The sequence below is a fragment of the Myotis nattereri genome, assembly GCF_964212035.1.
Source record: "Myotis nattereri genome assembly, chromosome: 4".
Lineage (NCBI taxonomy): Eukaryota > Metazoa > Chordata > Mammalia > Chiroptera > Vespertilionidae > Myotis > Myotis nattereri.
In genome coordinates this window covers 98,723,954-98,741,175 of record NC_138079.1, presented here as the reverse complement: position 1 = coordinate 98,741,175, position 17,222 = coordinate 98,723,954, and the positions used below count along the sequence as shown (strand labels likewise).

At 45.8% G+C, this 17,222-nt stretch overlaps 2 protein-coding genes across 2 annotated transcripts in view; one reads left to right on the top strand and one right to left on the bottom strand.

Moving 5' to 3' along the window:
- The window catches only part of RBFOX1 (RNA binding fox-1 homolog 1), a 2,169,222-nt gene that overhangs the window by 15,540 nt on the left and 2,136,460 nt on the right, over positions 1-17,222 (top strand). The gene's annotated exons all lie outside the window — the stretch shown is intronic.
- Positions 1-17,222, bottom strand: part of LOC308517785 (ectonucleotide pyrophosphatase/phosphodiesterase family member 7-like) — a gene marked incomplete at both ends in the record, with an annotated part of 39,290 nt that overhangs the window by 13,819 nt on the left and 8,249 nt on the right. The window contains one exon of the mRNA XM_081089203.1: positions 1,450-1,595. Within this exon, the coding sequence (XP_080945329.1) occupies positions 1,450-1,595 (146 nt within the window). The remainder of the gene's footprint in view (positions 1-1,449; positions 1,596-17,222) is intronic.

Below are 17,222 nucleotides of genomic sequence, written 5' to 3'. Positions count from 1 at the left end.
GGATCATTGGCCACCCCCTGTGATTACTCTAGAGCAGCGGTTCTCAACCTGTGGGTCGAGACCCCTTTGGTGGTCGAATGACCCTTTCACAGGGGTCACCTAAGACCATCCTGCATATCAGATATTTACATTACAATTCATAACAGTAGCAACATTACAGTTATGAAGTAGCAACGAAAATAGTTTTATGGTTGGGTCACAACATGAGGAACTGTTTTTAAAGGGCCAGAAGGTTGAGAACCACTGTTCTAGAGAATTGTCCAATATGGCAACCCCTAGCTACATGTATTTAGATTTAAATCGAAATTAATTAAACTTAAATACAATTAAAATTCAGTTCCTCAATCTCACTGGCCACATTTCAAGGGCTCAAAAACCACATATGCCTAGTGGCTTCCATATTGGACTGTGTGCAGTAGAACATGTCCGTTATCATGGACTGTTCCATTGGATAGTTCTGACCTAGAGCTGTAGTGACCAGCTGAGTTAGTGCTAAAATGATTTAGCCTCCAATCATAAGCACGACTGACAGTTTTTGAGCACTTAGATCTAAGTATCTTACAGGCATTATCTCGATTAATCCCCCACAATGACCCTATGAAGCAGGGACTCTGACAATCTTTATTTTACGTATCGGCAACTCAAGCACAGAGAAGAAGTCATTGCCCAAGGTCATGCAGCTGGAGAGGGTGGAGGCAGCTGATATCCTGCTACAGGAGTCTGAGTCCACAAACTGCGTTCTGAGCTGCTGCATCACACCACCTTGCCACGTGACATGCTTAGTGTTGGCTTGCAGCACAGAGATGCAGCCCTGGTACCCAGGATAGATTTGGAGCAAAGGCTGGTGTCATGTGGAAGAAGAAAGAGATCCTATTCTACAGTGACGAGTGCAGTCTCATTGACAAAATGCAAAGCTGGCAACAGGTTTTTGGGCTGGGAGTTGAACACACAGCTCTGATTTCTGCCCTTTCAAAGCAATAATGAATGGCCGTTGGAATCCTTTCAAGTGAATGTTCTCATAAGAGCTTTTCATCGTCTGAAGATGCATTAAATGGTCAACTTCATTCCCAAGGGCCTTTATGCCTAAGTCTGAGGAAGTGTACAAACAGATATTTATTAAAGAGCTGCTGGGTCCAGACCCTGTGAAGAGCCCTGGAGGTACAATCATGATTAAGCCAGTCTATGCCCTGACTTGTTCATCCATAATAGCTAAAACTTACTGAGCATTTCCTCTGTGCCCACTCCCTTTCACACATATCTCATTTAATCCTTACCTCAAATCTATTAAAGAAGCACACCATCATGATCCCTAACTACACATTTAGGGAAACACATGCTTAGAGAGGCTAAGTCACTTGCCCAAGGTCACACAGCTTCTAATCTCCATCGCACATGCCTTAGAATGAGAGGCAACGTCCCTGGAAGCCAGCCTAGGATTTCTGACTGTACCTGTCTCTGGGCTGTGATCCAGAGGGGGAGAATGCCATTGTCCCACCACTCAGTCTTGTTCTGTGTGGTCTTGAAGGAGTACTTCCATCCTGTCTCAGTGTTAAACATCATGTTGTGTATGACTCCATGATCTTCAATCCAGCGACCTTGGAGATAAAGGAGGGAAGGTATAAGTTCTATGAATGGATGCTGTTACGGGTATTAATGTGATCTTAAGACCACTTTCCCCAACACCCTTCTGGCTGGCCTACGTCTTTTGGACTATGGCTCCAGGTGGCCACCCAGGGGCTTCAGACTTGTTTTTCTGGAAGTGCAAACATTGGTAGCCACAAAGGAAGGACTCATTACATCTCACTCATGCCAGATTGGATCTGCTCTCAGGAACAGACCTCACAGCCCAGAGGGAAGCTGGCGTTGGCTGTGGAAGCTGATGAAGAAGGAAGGAAGGCAGGGCACAGGGAGGCCAGGTTCCTTGGGTTATTTCTGCACCCAGAAGCTAAGAGCCTAGGATTTGGATGCTTCCTGTGGGATTATTTTTCTTATCTTCTGCTTGTGATGATGATTCAACATTGAACATCCAGTCAGCCCGATTCTCAGCAAACCTCCCAGGGTTTCTCCTAGGACTCCCATGGGCTGTGCTGTTTGAGGGAACCAGTGTAATCAGGAAGGATTGCTAGATGTGGATGGGTGTAGACTTATTTCTCTCTACTTGAGGGAGGAAGGTGGTTACTGGGGAATGTGAGTAAGCTAGATTGTTCCTGACGACACAGGAATTGCACCGAGTCTGAAAAATCCCTGTGATCTCACACCGAACCAGGGAAAAGGGGAGTGCACATAGGGGGCAGTGTAAGGTAAGATCTGAGCTCCTACTCTTCCCTGCTTCCTGGAGAAGACCCTGGATGACCCTACTGACTTAATAAGTTAGTGAGGATTTCTGTCACGTCCAAGGTAAACTGAGGCAGGACATTCATGGTCATGGGAACAGGGAAGGGGAAAGCTCTCTTCTGGGTCAGTCACCACCAGGCTAAAGTTCCCCTCAGGTGGCCAAGGCTTTCACCTGGGAAGATGCAAAAAGAGTTGTTGCTATAAAGCTTTAATCAGTTGTTTCCGCCTGGTATGTAGGCCAGCCAGCCAGCCACACTGGAAGAATTTGTGCTGCTGCCAGGGGTTGGGGTCTTGGAGTGTCAAAATTCTTGGTCAGGGATTCAATTAGACTGTTGGCAGAGGAAGAACAGTAACCTAGAGCTGGGTGCCACTCCGACATGACTTCTGAACTTGCTGTGTGAACTTGAACAAGCCCCTACCCATGCTGGCCATGGTTTGCCTATGTAATAGGGTAGGGTTTGTGTAATGAAATCATGGCACACATGTACCATGCTATGCACCATCTCTCCCAAGTCCTTTGGGACATTAATTCATGTAATTCTAATAGGCCTGCAAGTGGGTATTATTGTAGTCCCCTTTAGAGATTTCTTCCTTTATAGGAAACTGAGGCACTGAGTTTACTTCAGGTCATGCAGCAGAGCCAGGCTTTGAACCTTGGAGGTTTGGTTATTACCAATGCGTTTTTGTTATTTTATTCAGGTAACATTTACATAATTTAAAATTAACCATTAACATTTTATTTATTTATTTAAATATTTTTTCTTCTAAACCCAGAAAAAGATAAATGTTTATATATATTATTAGCTATAACTGCCAGGCCCCATTTTACGTGCTTCTCGTGTTTTTTTTCCCTCCAACAACTCATATGCACTATCATTAAAACTCACTTTTCAGGTGAGAAACAGGCAGATGCTGTTTCCTCCTGGGCTGTGGGGGTTGACTACCTCGAGTGGGAACACTTTGTTTCTGGTAGGTAGAGGCATCTAAGACCACACTGACAGTTAAATGGCAGAGACTCAGGATTTGAACACTTTCTGGCTCCTGAGAATACATGATTCACAGTAACTGCTCTCAGAAATAATCCCAATATTACCATATTAGACCCCCACCCAATTTTCTGAAAGCCAATAGTGACCCACTTATTATTTATAGCATCCAGTTTTATGTGCAGAATGACATATATCCATGTCCTATTGCACAATTGCCACAAAAACTGTTAGGTGACATGTTCACTCTTAATGGAGTTGTGCTAGAACTACCTACTTACTGTTATCTAGAAGTTACTAGACTAATCACAACATCTCCACAAACTTTAAAACTACATCCCCTCCTGAGCCTCAGTTAATATTAATAATCTACTTATTATGAGATCAGTGTTTCTGATCTTTTCCCCTCCAAGACCTAGGAATTATAACTTTATGTGCCTCAAGCATGAAACAGCTCTGGTCATTGACACAGGGATCAAGCTAGGATGAACTAAGGACTGTACATCTGCTTTGCCCCTGATTGATATAAGAGCAACACCACCAATCATATATCTCCTTGCCCATTGGTAACCACTAACATTTTAAAGTGTACAAATTCAGTGGCATTTTGTGCAGTCATAGGTTGTGAAATAATCACCTCTCTCTAGTTCTAAGATATTTTCATCACCCCAAAAGGAGATCTTGTATATATTTACATTCCTCCATTCCCTTGCCCCCTGTCGGCCACTGATTTACTTTCTGTCTCTATGGGTTTGTCTATTCTGGACACTTCATAGAAATGAAATTATACAATATTGGCTTTTTGTGCCTGGTTTCTTGTATTGATCACAATGTTTTCCAGGCTCATCCGTTCTGTAGCATGTTTTTGTACTTCATTCCTTTTTATGGCTTAATAATATTCCATGTCTGGAAAGACCAGAATTTGTGTATTCATTCATCAGTTGATGGACATTTAGGTTTTTTTCATTTTTTTTTGATCTACTGTGAATAATGCTGCTATGAACATTCATGTACAGATATCTGTTTGAGTCTCTGCTTTTAATTCTTTGGGGACTAAAATTGCTGGGTCACATGGTAACTCTCCGTTTAAGTTTTTGAGGAAACTATTTTCCAAAGTGGCTGCACCATTTTACATTCTCACCAACAATGTTCAAGGGTTCCAATTTCCCCACATCCTCACCATCACTTGTTATTTTACCCTTTTTAAAATTATGACCAACCCAGTAGGTGTGAAGTGGTGTCTCATTGTGTTTTGACTTTCATTTCTCAATGCCTGATGGTGTTAAGCACTTTTAATCTCTCTGCTATACTGTCTCTCAGGAGTGGGGGTTTGAGTGGGAGCACCTTGAGTGGGAGCACTTTGTTTCTGGTAGGTAGAGGGCATAATGTGTAAGAACATTTTGAGCCTCACAGATGAATCATGGAAGCCTTCTGAAATCTACAGTGAGCCCTCTTCTTGTCATAGTGTCTGAGTTTCCTCCTGGCTGCGCCCTGCCACATTCCAGCAGATGAAATGGCAGCACAGAGATAATTCATCCAGGGAGCAACTCTACTTTGTCTTTTTTTAAAAAACCCGAATCATCGTGGATTCTGTTCTATCTTCCTGTCCAGTAAAAAGCAAATCACCCTGGGATTACAAACACCTGCCATTTCGTCTATCGTAGCATTTGTCCATGGTGTTTTCTACCATCAGCATTTGACTCAATTGAGCTGCTTGTTAAAACACAGATTCCCGCCTGGCCAGCTTGGTTCAGTGGTTGAGCGTGGACCTATGAACCTGGAGGTTCGATTCCTGGTCAGAGAACATGCTTGGGTTTTAGGCTTGATCTCCAGTGTGGGGCCTGCAGGAGGCAGTTCATCAGTGATTCTCTTTCACCACTGAGGTTTCTCTTTCTCTCTCTCTCTCTCTCTCTCTCTCTCTCTCTCTCTCTCTCTCTCTCTTTCTCTCTCTCTCCGCCCTTCCTCTCTGAAATCAATAAAAAAGGTATATATATATATATAAAACCCCATAGATTCCCTGGTCCCAATTCTAGCCCTTGCTGAATCCTCATTTCTGGCATGGGGTCTGGGAGTCTGCATTTAACAAGCTCTCCAGGTGGTTTTAGTGCCCACTGACAACGTCAGAACCACTCGTTCAGGGGCTTTTAGTCACTCACACATGTGTGTTAGTCATTAACATACATGCATTAATTCCAGCAGATGTCCCATTACTGTGGAACCAGCGGGAGGGCAGGCAGCCATCAAAACATGGCTCACTCCAGTACCTGGGAAAGCTTGGAGTTCCAGAGTCACTGGGAGGACTTGGGAGAAGGAATGGGAGAAAGCAAAGGATGCCATGGATAGAGAAACTTCCCCTGCTGTACCTTAAGGATGCTGCTTGCATGGCCTGGGATCCAGAGGTCAATTATAATTTCAGTTAAGTAGACTAGCCTGGGAACCAGTCATATAATCCATTTCCCCCTCAAAGCAATGTTACCCAAGTTTCAAACAACTAAGCTAAAATGAGCTGAGGGAGCATGGCCCTTTCATTCTGTGGCTTGGCTAGTCTCGGTAATTTCACAAATAGACCATCTCTGTGATATCTGGGTTATTTCCACCCTGACCCTTAAAGGCATGTTCTAAGTCCACCCAGTGGCTGGGGACCACTAATGACCCAGCAGAGGTTGCCACTGTCCCTTTGGTTCTTCCTTCCTGATGCGGGAGCCTCTTTATCCCGGCCAAGGGCCAGTTCTGGAATGTGGGCGAAACATGACAGAGGAGAAGAAAGGCTGAGAAACAAACAGCTGTAGGGACCAGCATTCACATTGTACTTTAATTTCATTTTCTACTCTGGAGATAACCAGGGACCTGGCTGGAAAAACCATGTGAAGGGTACCCTGTGGGTTGTGCCTGGAGTTCTGGAAGCTGCAAAGGAGCAGGTTTCACCTGGGTTAGGAGGTGCTGCCCTAACTGCAGTATGATGCTGCACAAGGGGGCCTGGGCTGGAGGAGAGGGTTCGTCTTGGCTCCTGTAGTCCTCGTGCTCACTCTGGGCCTCAGTTTCCCTTTTTGTAAAACAAGCCAGGATAACGATTTCCAAGAGCCTTTTTGGCTGTGTCATATAGAGAGTTTGTCATCTGTGTCATTCCAATGTCTGGTGATGTGGGTAATTATGCAGTTTAGGAAGTAGGATGAGCTATCCTCGTGAATGAGATTCCTGCTGCTTGCTAATTTTGCTTTAATCAGGGTACAATGCAGACTCCCACACCATATCAGTTACGCCAAGGTGTGGGTAAATTTACCCAGCCGAGCATTTCAGGTCTGGGAACAAACCCAGATAGAACATGTTTTGCTGTTGGTTCTCAGGAACTGACATTTATTTCTCAAACTTGCAGAGTGAATTTAGGAAACCATGAAGTCCAGAGTTTGGTCCAACTTTTCCTTTCTCCTTCTCTTTTTCAAATATTTTTGAGCCAAGTACTATCCTAGATTGTCTCATGCTATTTGCAACTAGGGGACAGGGGAGAGAGTTAAAAACAGAAAAAATATGTTCTGGAGTGCCTGCAGTGCCCACAATCCCCCTACTCACATATACTGCTGAAAGGCGGGTCTAGGCACCATATTTGTACCATGTGATGCCTCCTCCCTATATTCAGTTGGTTGACTGGAAACCCAATTCCCTCTTTCTCAAGACTTGAACCAAGAGACACAGTAGCTAATCAGCCAGTGGTTGACCATGAGCAAAAAGAGAAAGATGGCTATGAGTGAGGGAAGCAGAGATAAAGTCCATGGGCTGAGAGCCAGAAAGAGGAAGTTTTCCTTGTCTAATTGCCTTTAATTTGGTTCTCAGATCCATGAGTTTGCTTATTAGAGCCTTGCAGTGCAGTCTTTTCCCTTGAGTTAGTGTGAAGGGATTGTTTTTTCTTATAACCATTTTTCTCTGACAAGGCTGAGAATAGGGCGGTGCCTCATTAATTTTGGTATCTCACTGGCACAAAGTATAGGGCATTTAACAGATGTTTGTTGAATTGAATAGAATAAACTCCCTCCCACTCCCCTGCCCCATTTGCAGATGGCCAGGTATAGTCTGAACAAATAGAAAGCAGAACTTGTTTTAGCCCAAAGTCCATTTGGCAAAAAAATACTTTAGTGGGATTAAAATAATCCATGCTATAATTAATGACTCAATAAGATCCTCCCTCTCTGAACATTTCCTCAGCTTCTAACTACTAATTTTCAGGTGTAATAGTATATATACAGGGTCTTCCAAAAAATGTATATACACTTTAAATTTTGAAAATGAAATGTACTTGAATAAACGCTGCCTTTGTAATTATTCAAAATGTGTCCATTTGGGCATTGACCTACTTTCATGCATTTACTTACTTAATAAGGACCTACTATGTGACATTTACTAAATCTACCATATAAGCTATAAATGTATCTTAATTTTCCTTCTGATTTGAGAAGTCCAGTGTTTCATTAAGTTCACATTCCCAAAACCAAAGAAGAAAATATCTTATTAACTAGCTAGTATGAAATCAGAAAGGAAGAACAACTGCCATATCAAGTCGACCAACCATCTTAAATCAACCCAGTGCTCCAGTTTTGAGCAGACAAGCTCATTCAAAACCACAGCCAAGACACTGATGGAAAAACAGCCCATATGGGAGCTCCAAACCACATTCACCCCAAGTCTAGTACTGGGGGCACCACCTATTGATAACATAACTAAAGTATTGAAATGAGAACAGGTGTCCCAGTGCACAACCGAAATTTAACACCTTATCAACTCCTGCTCTAGAAATGAGGCTTGACCCCAACACTAGCACCAGATAAAGCCTTCTCTGGATGGAGAAAATAAAACCCTAGTGCACCCATTTTACTAAGCTGCTCTTGCTCATGTGTAAATGCAAATGAGAAATGCTGACGTTGGTTCTTTTTGACATTGCTTTTTAATTATGGCAATCAATAAACCACTTTATCCTTGAATAAGACTGAGAATGGCTCTAAGGCAGAGGCACGATTCCTTAGGAACTAGGCCAGCAGAGAATGGGCTTTCTCACCCCCTCCTCTTCCTTTAATTTGCTGTCAGAAATAGAAATGCTCTCTCTTCAAGGAGCTGGAAGCAGATGAGCTGCCCTTGAGTTCCGGTGGGAACCCTATTGACACACAGTTGTACCTTGGGCCTGACTTACTACTAGCCACTGTCACAGAGACAGGACCTGTCCTTGCTTCTGCATTTTTCCTCACTTCACTTTTTCCTCTTACCCCTGTAACAAGCTCTTTCTCTCCAAAGATATGACCATATTCTTATTCTCAAAACAGGCAGATGTGACCTTATTTGGAAACAGTGTCTTTGCAAAAGTGATTACGTTAAGGATCTTGAGATAAGGAGATCATCCTGGATTATCTTTATGGGCTCTAAATCCAAAGACAAGTTACCTTATAAGAGCAGGAGAGAGAGAGAGAAGAGAGAGAAGAGAAAAAGAAGAGGAGGAGGAGGAGGAGGAGGAGGAGGAGGAGGAGGAGGAGGAGGAGAAGGGGGAAGAGGAGGGGGAAAGGGAGGGGGAGGGGAGGGGGGAGGGGGAGGGGGAGGGGAGGGGATACAGACAGGTGGAGGCAATGTGACCAGGGAGGCAGAGACTGGAGTGATGCTGCTATAAGCCAAGGAATGCTGGCAGTCACCAGAAAAAGCAAGGGAGGATTTGCTCATAGAACCTCAGGAGGGAGCACAGCCCTGCTGGCACCTTGATTTTGGATTTCTGACCTCTAGACATTTTGTTGCTTTAAGTCACAAGCTTATGATACTTTGTTACAGCAGTCACAGGAAACTAATATACTTGTGCTTCAGTCTCAAGTGGTTTCAGCCTCTCCTCTCACTCAAGACCTTGGAATCCAGAGCAGTCATGATTTTTTGTTTGGTTGCTGTTGTGTTTTGGGCTGATCCTTCCTCTTGTGTGGTCCATGGACCTTTAGTGTCACCCACATGTTATTCATGAAAGCAACCCCCTAGAATTGGGCTGCACACAATCTATATGGCTGCAAGTGGTGGCTCTGTTTTGGGGGTTGCCCTGGGAGCTTGGTAGAAATATGGACTCTTAGGGACCAGCCCACACACACTGAACCAGAATCTTCATTTTAACCAGATCCCCAGGTGGTTCATATACAAGTTCAAATTTGAATAGCTTTAGTAGGAAAGATTCTTCACTTGCAAGAATTAGTTACTTTAAGTTAAATCTGTTAAATATGGTGTGGAGGTTATGTAGAAACCAAGCCAAACTCTTAGATTAGAAATGCATACTGATGTGTTGTGGATGCAATGACATGAAGTCTGGCATCTGCTTTAAAAGATTCCAGAAAGGAAGGAAGGAGAGAAGGAAGATGGGAAAGAAGAAAATGACATTGGGTAGGGATAATGGAAGTAGGTTGGCAAAATGTGAACAATTTCTTGAAGCTTGGTGCTGGGTACATGGCAGTTCATTGTGCAATTTCCTCTGCTTTTTCTGCAGAAATTTCCATAATGAAAAGTTACAAGATACTTTGGTTTCCCAGCTGTCTTTATTTTCAAGATTTCATTTTTTTCTCCCTTTGTGGAAATGACTGGTGTTGGAGAGGCATCTTTTTGTCTCAATCTGTGGTTTCTTTGCTCTTTTTGCCTGTGTTTTGGGCTTTGTGACTTCTAGGACTTTTTAGCGGGGAGCTCCTGCTGGGGAGCAGTACGGGATCTGATTAAAGTTTACAATATCTTCTAACAAGATTTCCAACAATATCTGCTGGGCTTGTATTGTTATTGGCAGCAGGAATTTAATTTCCTTTCTCTTTTCCTACCTCCATTACCTCTTGCAGACTTTTCCCCTATTGGCTAGAATGTCATATGTGTGACCTTTGACTCTCAGATTTACATGTTATTTGCATATTATATATCTAGTCCAGGGGTTCTCAACTAGGTGGTGACCCCCTCACCCCCCCAAACATTTGACAATATCTGGAGCCAATTTTGGTTTTCATAACTGAGGGAGGGATGGTGCTGGCATCTAGTGGGCAGAGGCCAGGGATGCTGGTAAATACTCTACAATGTACAAAACAGCCCCTCAAGACAAAGAATGATCTAGCCCCAAATTTTGATAGTGCCGAAGTTGAGGAACTCTGATTTAGTCTTAAAGGTCATCCAAGTACATTTGACCACACTTCCTTTGCTCCTGTCTCATGTAGGCCAGGTGGACTCATGACTGATTACATCTGTGGGAAATTTTTACCTCCCATAAATTGATTTGGAGATGGAATGTAAGCGACTGATGATTTGTGTAAGCTGTGCCTTGTACCACCCACATGTTATTCATGAAAGCAACCCCCTAGAATTGGGCTGTACACAATCTATATGGCTGTAAGTGGTGGCTCTGGTTTGAGGGTTGCCCTGGGGCAGGGTTCTGGAACTGGAAGAGGCTTAATATCTGGCCAGCAGGGGCCCTGAGGCTACCATCAAGTGTCCTTTCAAGGAAGGAGAAAATGTTGAACAAAGAGGACCTCACTTTTATTATTCTTGACCATAGTCTAGTTATGGAGCAGCTCCTTTTCACCCCGGGGCCATATCCATTTGACTAGATCTAAAATTGTCAAATGATAATATCATGGCTTATGCTTTTGATATATTTTGTCTGAAACATAGTGGTGATAGCTTCTTAATTTCAGTCAGTTCCTTGGGGGAGAAAATATATTTATGTTGCCTCCATAAGACTTCCTATCCACCCACCGTTTGCTTGGCAGAATTTCCTTAGTTTCAGTAGCATAACTTACTCTTACTGGTCCTCAATCATTTTTCAATAAAAACTGAGATTGCAAAAATGTTCGTTGTCATTACTAGTGATGGAGCAGTAAGTACAGGCTTCTCAAGAGAGCGAGAGAGAGGGAATTGGGTGATTTCAACTAGCACAATGAGCTGCTAACCCTTAGAGAATGACTCTTTATTTTGGTGAGATCTGAGGGGAATTATGACAGAGTTCAAGGAGATGGAGGGACAGTGCTGGGAGGTTGCTCTTTGCATATGTGATCACTGAATCCATGCCCTGTGAGTAGCCCCATAGATACAGGTGTGATTTCTTGGGACTGAGTACTGCGTCACAGGACTGCAAATCCATATCCCTGCACTGTCAGGACTGGGATGGTGTGGTGGGCTTCTGTCATTTCTGCCAGTTTTTCTTCCCTTGTTCCTTCCTCTGATAATAGTCCCTGATTTTCCCCTGGGGACCCACCAGCCCACCACTCACAGTCCATATGCGTTGTGTGGTGCTTGCCACCTGCCATCCTGACCTGTGGGTGGGCATGCAGTTCCAGCTTGGGTGTTCAGCACCATTCCATCCCCTTGGCCATAGCAATTGGTTTTGAGAAGCAGATTGGCCTAATGAGAGTCATGTTGGGAGCTTTGTGGTCACTCTTAGGAAAAAAATAGAGAGAGAGAGGAGAGAGAGAGAGAGAGAGAGAGAGAGAGAGAGAGAGAGAGAGAGAGAGAGAGAATCATTTTGATAATATAATTTGAGGATGTAGCCATATCTGAAGTTATCAATGAATTATGTGTTATATGACCATTACGGGTTGAATTGTGTTCCTCGAAAAAGATATTTTGAAGTCCTAAATCCCTGGACCTCAGAATGTGACCTTATGTGGAAATAGGGCCATCGCAGAGATGAGGAGTAGGATGGGCCTTTTATCTAAGTGACTAGTGTCCTTATGAGAAGACGGCCATGTGACACAGGGAGAACTCCACAGATTGCACGGAGGATTGTAGTGATGCATGTACAAGCCAAGGAACACCAAAGATTGCCTGTGAACCACAGGAAGCTAAGAAGAGACAAAGAGGGATTCCCTACAGGTGTTATAGGGAGTGTAGTTCTAATGACACTGACTTCAAGGTTCTGTCCTCCAAACTGCTAGACAAGTTCCTGTTGTTTTAGGCCACCCAGTTTGTGGTCATTTGTTATGAAAGCCCTAGGAAATGAATGTAAGTAATTTCAGATTAATAGTTTTCTTTCTCCTTCTCTTCTTTCTCCTTCTTCTCCCTTTCTCTTCTTCAAAATCATCACCATCTTCATCTTCATCTTCATCTTCATCTAATACTGATGTAGTGACACACTGTGATGTGGGGAGTCCAGCCTCTATGGTCACTCATTGTCCCTCCTGCATTGACCCCTGGGGCTCAGAAGTTAAACCATAATTCTGGGGGCTTTCTGGAGCTCCACTCTGAGGAACTATCCCATGCTTTCTATTGCCTTTAAACAAAGACTGATGCTCACCCCCTGGTTATCTGAGCTCCATCAAGGACCTGTTTGAGGTAAGCAGAATTCCAAGATGGCCCCAAGATTCCTGCCTTCCCAGCTGCACACCTTGTTTAGTTCTCCCTCCTTGCACATGGGGGTTACCTGTGGCTCGCTTCTAACCAATAGTACAAGGAAAAGTTGAAGGGATTTTGCAGATGTAACTGAGGCCCCTAATCAGTTCACTCCGAGTTAATCAAAAGGGAAATTATTTGGGATGGGCCTGATATAATCAGGTGAGCTCTTAAAAGAGGGTCACGAGAGAGTGACGCTCTCCTGCTGGCCTTGGCTAAGCAAGGTGCTGTGAGTTCTAAGGTGTAAGGAAATGACTTCTTCCTAAAACCATGTGAGCTTGGGAGAAGATCCCAGCCTGGTCGACATCTTGATTGCAGCCTTGTGAGACCCTGTGCAGAGGACAGAACTGTCATGTTCAGACTCCTGACCTATGGAAACTGAGATAATAAATGGCTATTGTTCTAAGCTGCTAAGTTCATGGTAATTTGTTATACAGACATAGAAAACTAATGCGTCTTTCCATCTTAAGGAACTTTCAGGTGTTGTGGCCAAGCCCTGCTTTGTGTGTGTGTGGCATGGGGGTGGGAGGATAGATGGGTGGGGCAGATGGATGGGTAGGGGGATGGATCGAGGTGGGAAGAAGAAAACCATCTTGGAGGAAGTCATGGCCCATCTGAGGAGGGAGGGAGCTCAATGAATATGCAGGCCGACCCAGTGCTCAGCCTTGGGGAGCTGGAGGGAGAATGCCACCCCACAGCCAGGTCTTGCTGCACTCGGAAGCCTTGATCCCAGACAGAGGTCCCACTTCCCCCTCTTGTAGGTGGTTCTGGGAGGCAGATACTTGAAGGAAAAACACACCCTCTTTGTAAGGATGCAAAGATTTTCTTGAATGGAAAGATGATAAGGTGGGAAATTTTGAATAACCAGTTAAAAAATTATCTCCCCCTTAGCCTTTCCCTCCTTCAAACAGCCAGGACTTCTGTCCTCCATTCTTCAAGGAAAGAACAGCGTGCAAGAAAGGGTAGAAGGCAGAGACTCCTCTGGCTTTGGAGTGTCACAAGCTTGATTCCTTATGGGCGCCATAGGGGGGTTAGGGTGCAGAGAATGGTTTGGGGGGACACAGTTGAGCAACAACAAAGCTCCCCAGTCTGATGCCCTGAGCTGTCAGAGAAAGGAAGCAGAGGTAGACGGATCCCCAGGAAAGCAGCTCTTTGTCCCTCTCCCTCATTGAACTACAGAGAAACAGAAGCAAGTCCCCCAAATGGTCTGTGGGATCTGGGAGTACAGTGGACGTGAACCCGTGTGGTGGGACAAGCCCTGGAAAGATGGCAAGACCCTGGAGACACATGTGTCTAGTTGCCACTGTCCCCATTGTCTGGCCCAGTGAAGATGTTCAAACAATAATCGGCAAATGAAAGAATGCGTATGGCCGGAGCACTGTAAAAACACTCTACACTGAAGACCTTCTACACCAGCAGCAGGGAACACTAATGAGGTTCCTGAAATCCTGGCTTATGAAGGCTGAGATATTTGCACAGCTGGCAGCCCCAAAGCAGGAGGAGGTCTGCTTTCCAGCTATGTTTTAGGGGGCTTTCTCCTGGGCCCTGTGCCTGGGGCATGGCCTCTCCAGCCTTGCTCCCTGCCTGGGACACCTGGCCCTGGTTCCTTGGACTCTGTCTAGGATGCTAGGAGGTGTGGCCATGTGGCTTCTTGGACCTGAGCCCTTGTTGGAGCTGTGCCATACTACTTCACAGATGAGATGTGAAGCAGTGCAGCAGTGTTCCCCATCATCACCTCTCTCCTGTGTTAAATTGCCCAGAGGTGTTCCTAGAACACCAGTGAATTAGTTGTTGGGCCAAGAGAGCATCTTTTATCATCGTTTGTGTCAGGCCGACCCCCTGGAATCTGATGAGGTCTCTGGGTGCTGGCAGCACCAATTTTTATCCATTATTTTTCTGATTACAGATGATTCTTTTCCACATTGGAGTCAGACAGAGGTCGGCTTGAGCCCACCTCATGAAAATGAATACCAGTGGTTTTGCTGGGTCTGGGATGGCCTCTCTTTCATTAATACAATGTATTCAGCATATATGCACATTGCCTGGAAGCTCTGAGGATGGGCAACATTCAGAGTGGTTTGGATTGATTGCTTAATTAAACCTAAGATATCAGAGGGCTATAGTCATACTGGGTCAGGGATTGAAGACCCGTTGTCTGAACTGTTCTGGGCTGAGTTTGAACCCTGCTCCTGCCCCAGGGAATATTTGTATATTTGATGAGCCTTGGATATCTCACCTATAAAGAGGGTAACTGTCCTGACCTCATATCAGTGTTATGGAATCAAGGTCATGGTAATTGTGGTATCTGCTGGGCATTTTGTAAGTCAGGTCCTGGGCTCAACCACTCAAGGCAGTGGTTTTTCAAGTAGGAGCTGGGCATTGTCTGGAGACATTTTTAGTTGTCACCATGGGAGTAGTGGGTGGAGGCTGTGCAACATGCTGTAGTGCACAGGGTAGTTGTACTGCAAAACGATCTGGTCCCAAACATCAATCGAGAAGTGGTGGTTATAAATAAGGGGGCACAGGAACATACTTTTTCCACAAGGGTGAATTAAAAAAATTTTTTTTGTTATAGCACTTTGTTTTTGATAGTCAATATGTTCACATGGTCCAATATCTAAAAGGTGCACAGGGCATACAGTCTGAAGTCTCCTCCCACCCAGCCCCTTTCCTGGTGGCACCAGTTTATTTATCCAGAGGTCCTCTAGGCATCTAGAAGCAATTGTATGTGCATATACCCACCTTTGTATTAGATGTACGCTACACATATTCTTTGCATCTTTTGTTGCTTAATCCATCTTGGAGATAGCTTCTAATTGGGCACCAAGACCGTCCTCATTTTTCCTTTTAAAGGTGACAGAGTATGCCATTCTGTGGGTATATTTTATTTAGCCACTTCTACCTGGATAGATATTTTCTTTTGTGGTTACAGACACTAATGCAATGAATAACTTTGTAAATACTTGGTTTTCCACTGCACAGATATCTATCTATATCTATATCTATCCTATATAATGAAGAGGTAATATGCAAATTGACCATCACTCTAACACACAAGATGGCCACCCCCATGTGGACACAAGATGGACGGCAGAGGAGGGCAGTTGGGGGTGACCAGGCCTGCAGGGGAGGACACTTAGGGGCGACTAGGCCTGCAGGGGAGGGCACTTGGGAGGGACCAGGCCTGCAGGGGAGGGCAGTTGAGGGGGGACCAGGCCTGGAGGGGAGGGCAGTTGGGGGAGACCAGGCCTGCAGGGGAGGGCAGTTGGGGGGGACCAGGCCAGCACGGGAGAGCAGTTGGGAGGGACCAGGCCTGCAAGGGAGAGCAGTTGGGGGTGACCAGGCTGGCAGGAGAGGGCAGTTAGGGGTGACTGGGCTGGCAAGGAAGGGCAATTGGGAGGGACCAGGCCTGCAGGGGAGGGCAGTTGGGGGGGGGGACCAAGCCTGCAGGGGAGGGCAGTAGGGAGGGACCAGGCCTGCAGGGGAGGGCAGTTAGGGGCAATTGTGCCGGCAGGGGAGGAGTTAGGCGTCGATCAGGCTGGCAGGGGAGTGGGAATGGTTAGGGGGTGATCAGGCAGGCAGGCAGGTGAGCGGTTGGGAGCCAGCAGTCCTGGATTGTGAGAGGGATGTCTGACTGCCCGTTCAGGCCCGATCCCACCAGGATTGGGCCTGAACGGGCAGTCAGACATCCTTTGAGGGGTCCTAGATTGGGAGGGTGCAGGCTGGGTTGAGGGACACACCCCTCCCTTGCATGAATTTCGTGCACCGGGCCTCTAGTCTATATAATAACAAAAGCGTAATATGCTAATTAGACCAGACAACCTTCTGGACGAAGCCAGGGCTGTGAGGGAAGCCTGGGTCCTGGGTGCCAGAGGGAAGCTGTTGTCGGCAGCTGGGGGAAGGAAGGCCTACTCTTGTATGAATTTTGTGCATTGGACTTCTAGTCCTATCTAATAAAGAGGGAATATGCAAATTGACCATCATACCATCACAAAGATGGTGGCACACACAGTGGAGGTGGGGTTTCTGTAACACAAGATGGCTGCACCCACAGTGGAGGCTGAGCTCCTGTAATGAGCCTTAACGAGCAATCAGCAGGGACCTGAGGCTGTGCCCCTCCCCCCCTGTGGGGCTTGACCGGGGACCTCAGGCCACACCCCCCACACTGTTTCCAGGCCAGGGGACCTCAGGCTGCGCCCCTCACCCGGCAGGGCTTGACAGGGGATCTCAGGCCACGGCCCCTGCCCGGCGGGGCTTGATGGGGTACCTCAAGGTGTGTCCCCGCCCCGGCGCGGGCTGGGAGACATCAGGCTGTGTCCCCTGCCCTGGCGCCGGGCCAGGGGACCTGTGGCTGCATCCCCCGCCCGGTGGAGCTTAACAAGGGTGGGTTCAGCTGGGTCTGGATCTAGTCCAATGGGGGGGGGGGGGCGGCCAGGTCTGGGTCTTGGGCGATTTTAAGGTGCACGTGGGTGGGCTGGGACTTGACTCTGGGTCCTGTGGTGTGCCCTAGACTCTGACAGGAGGAAGATTTTCATATAC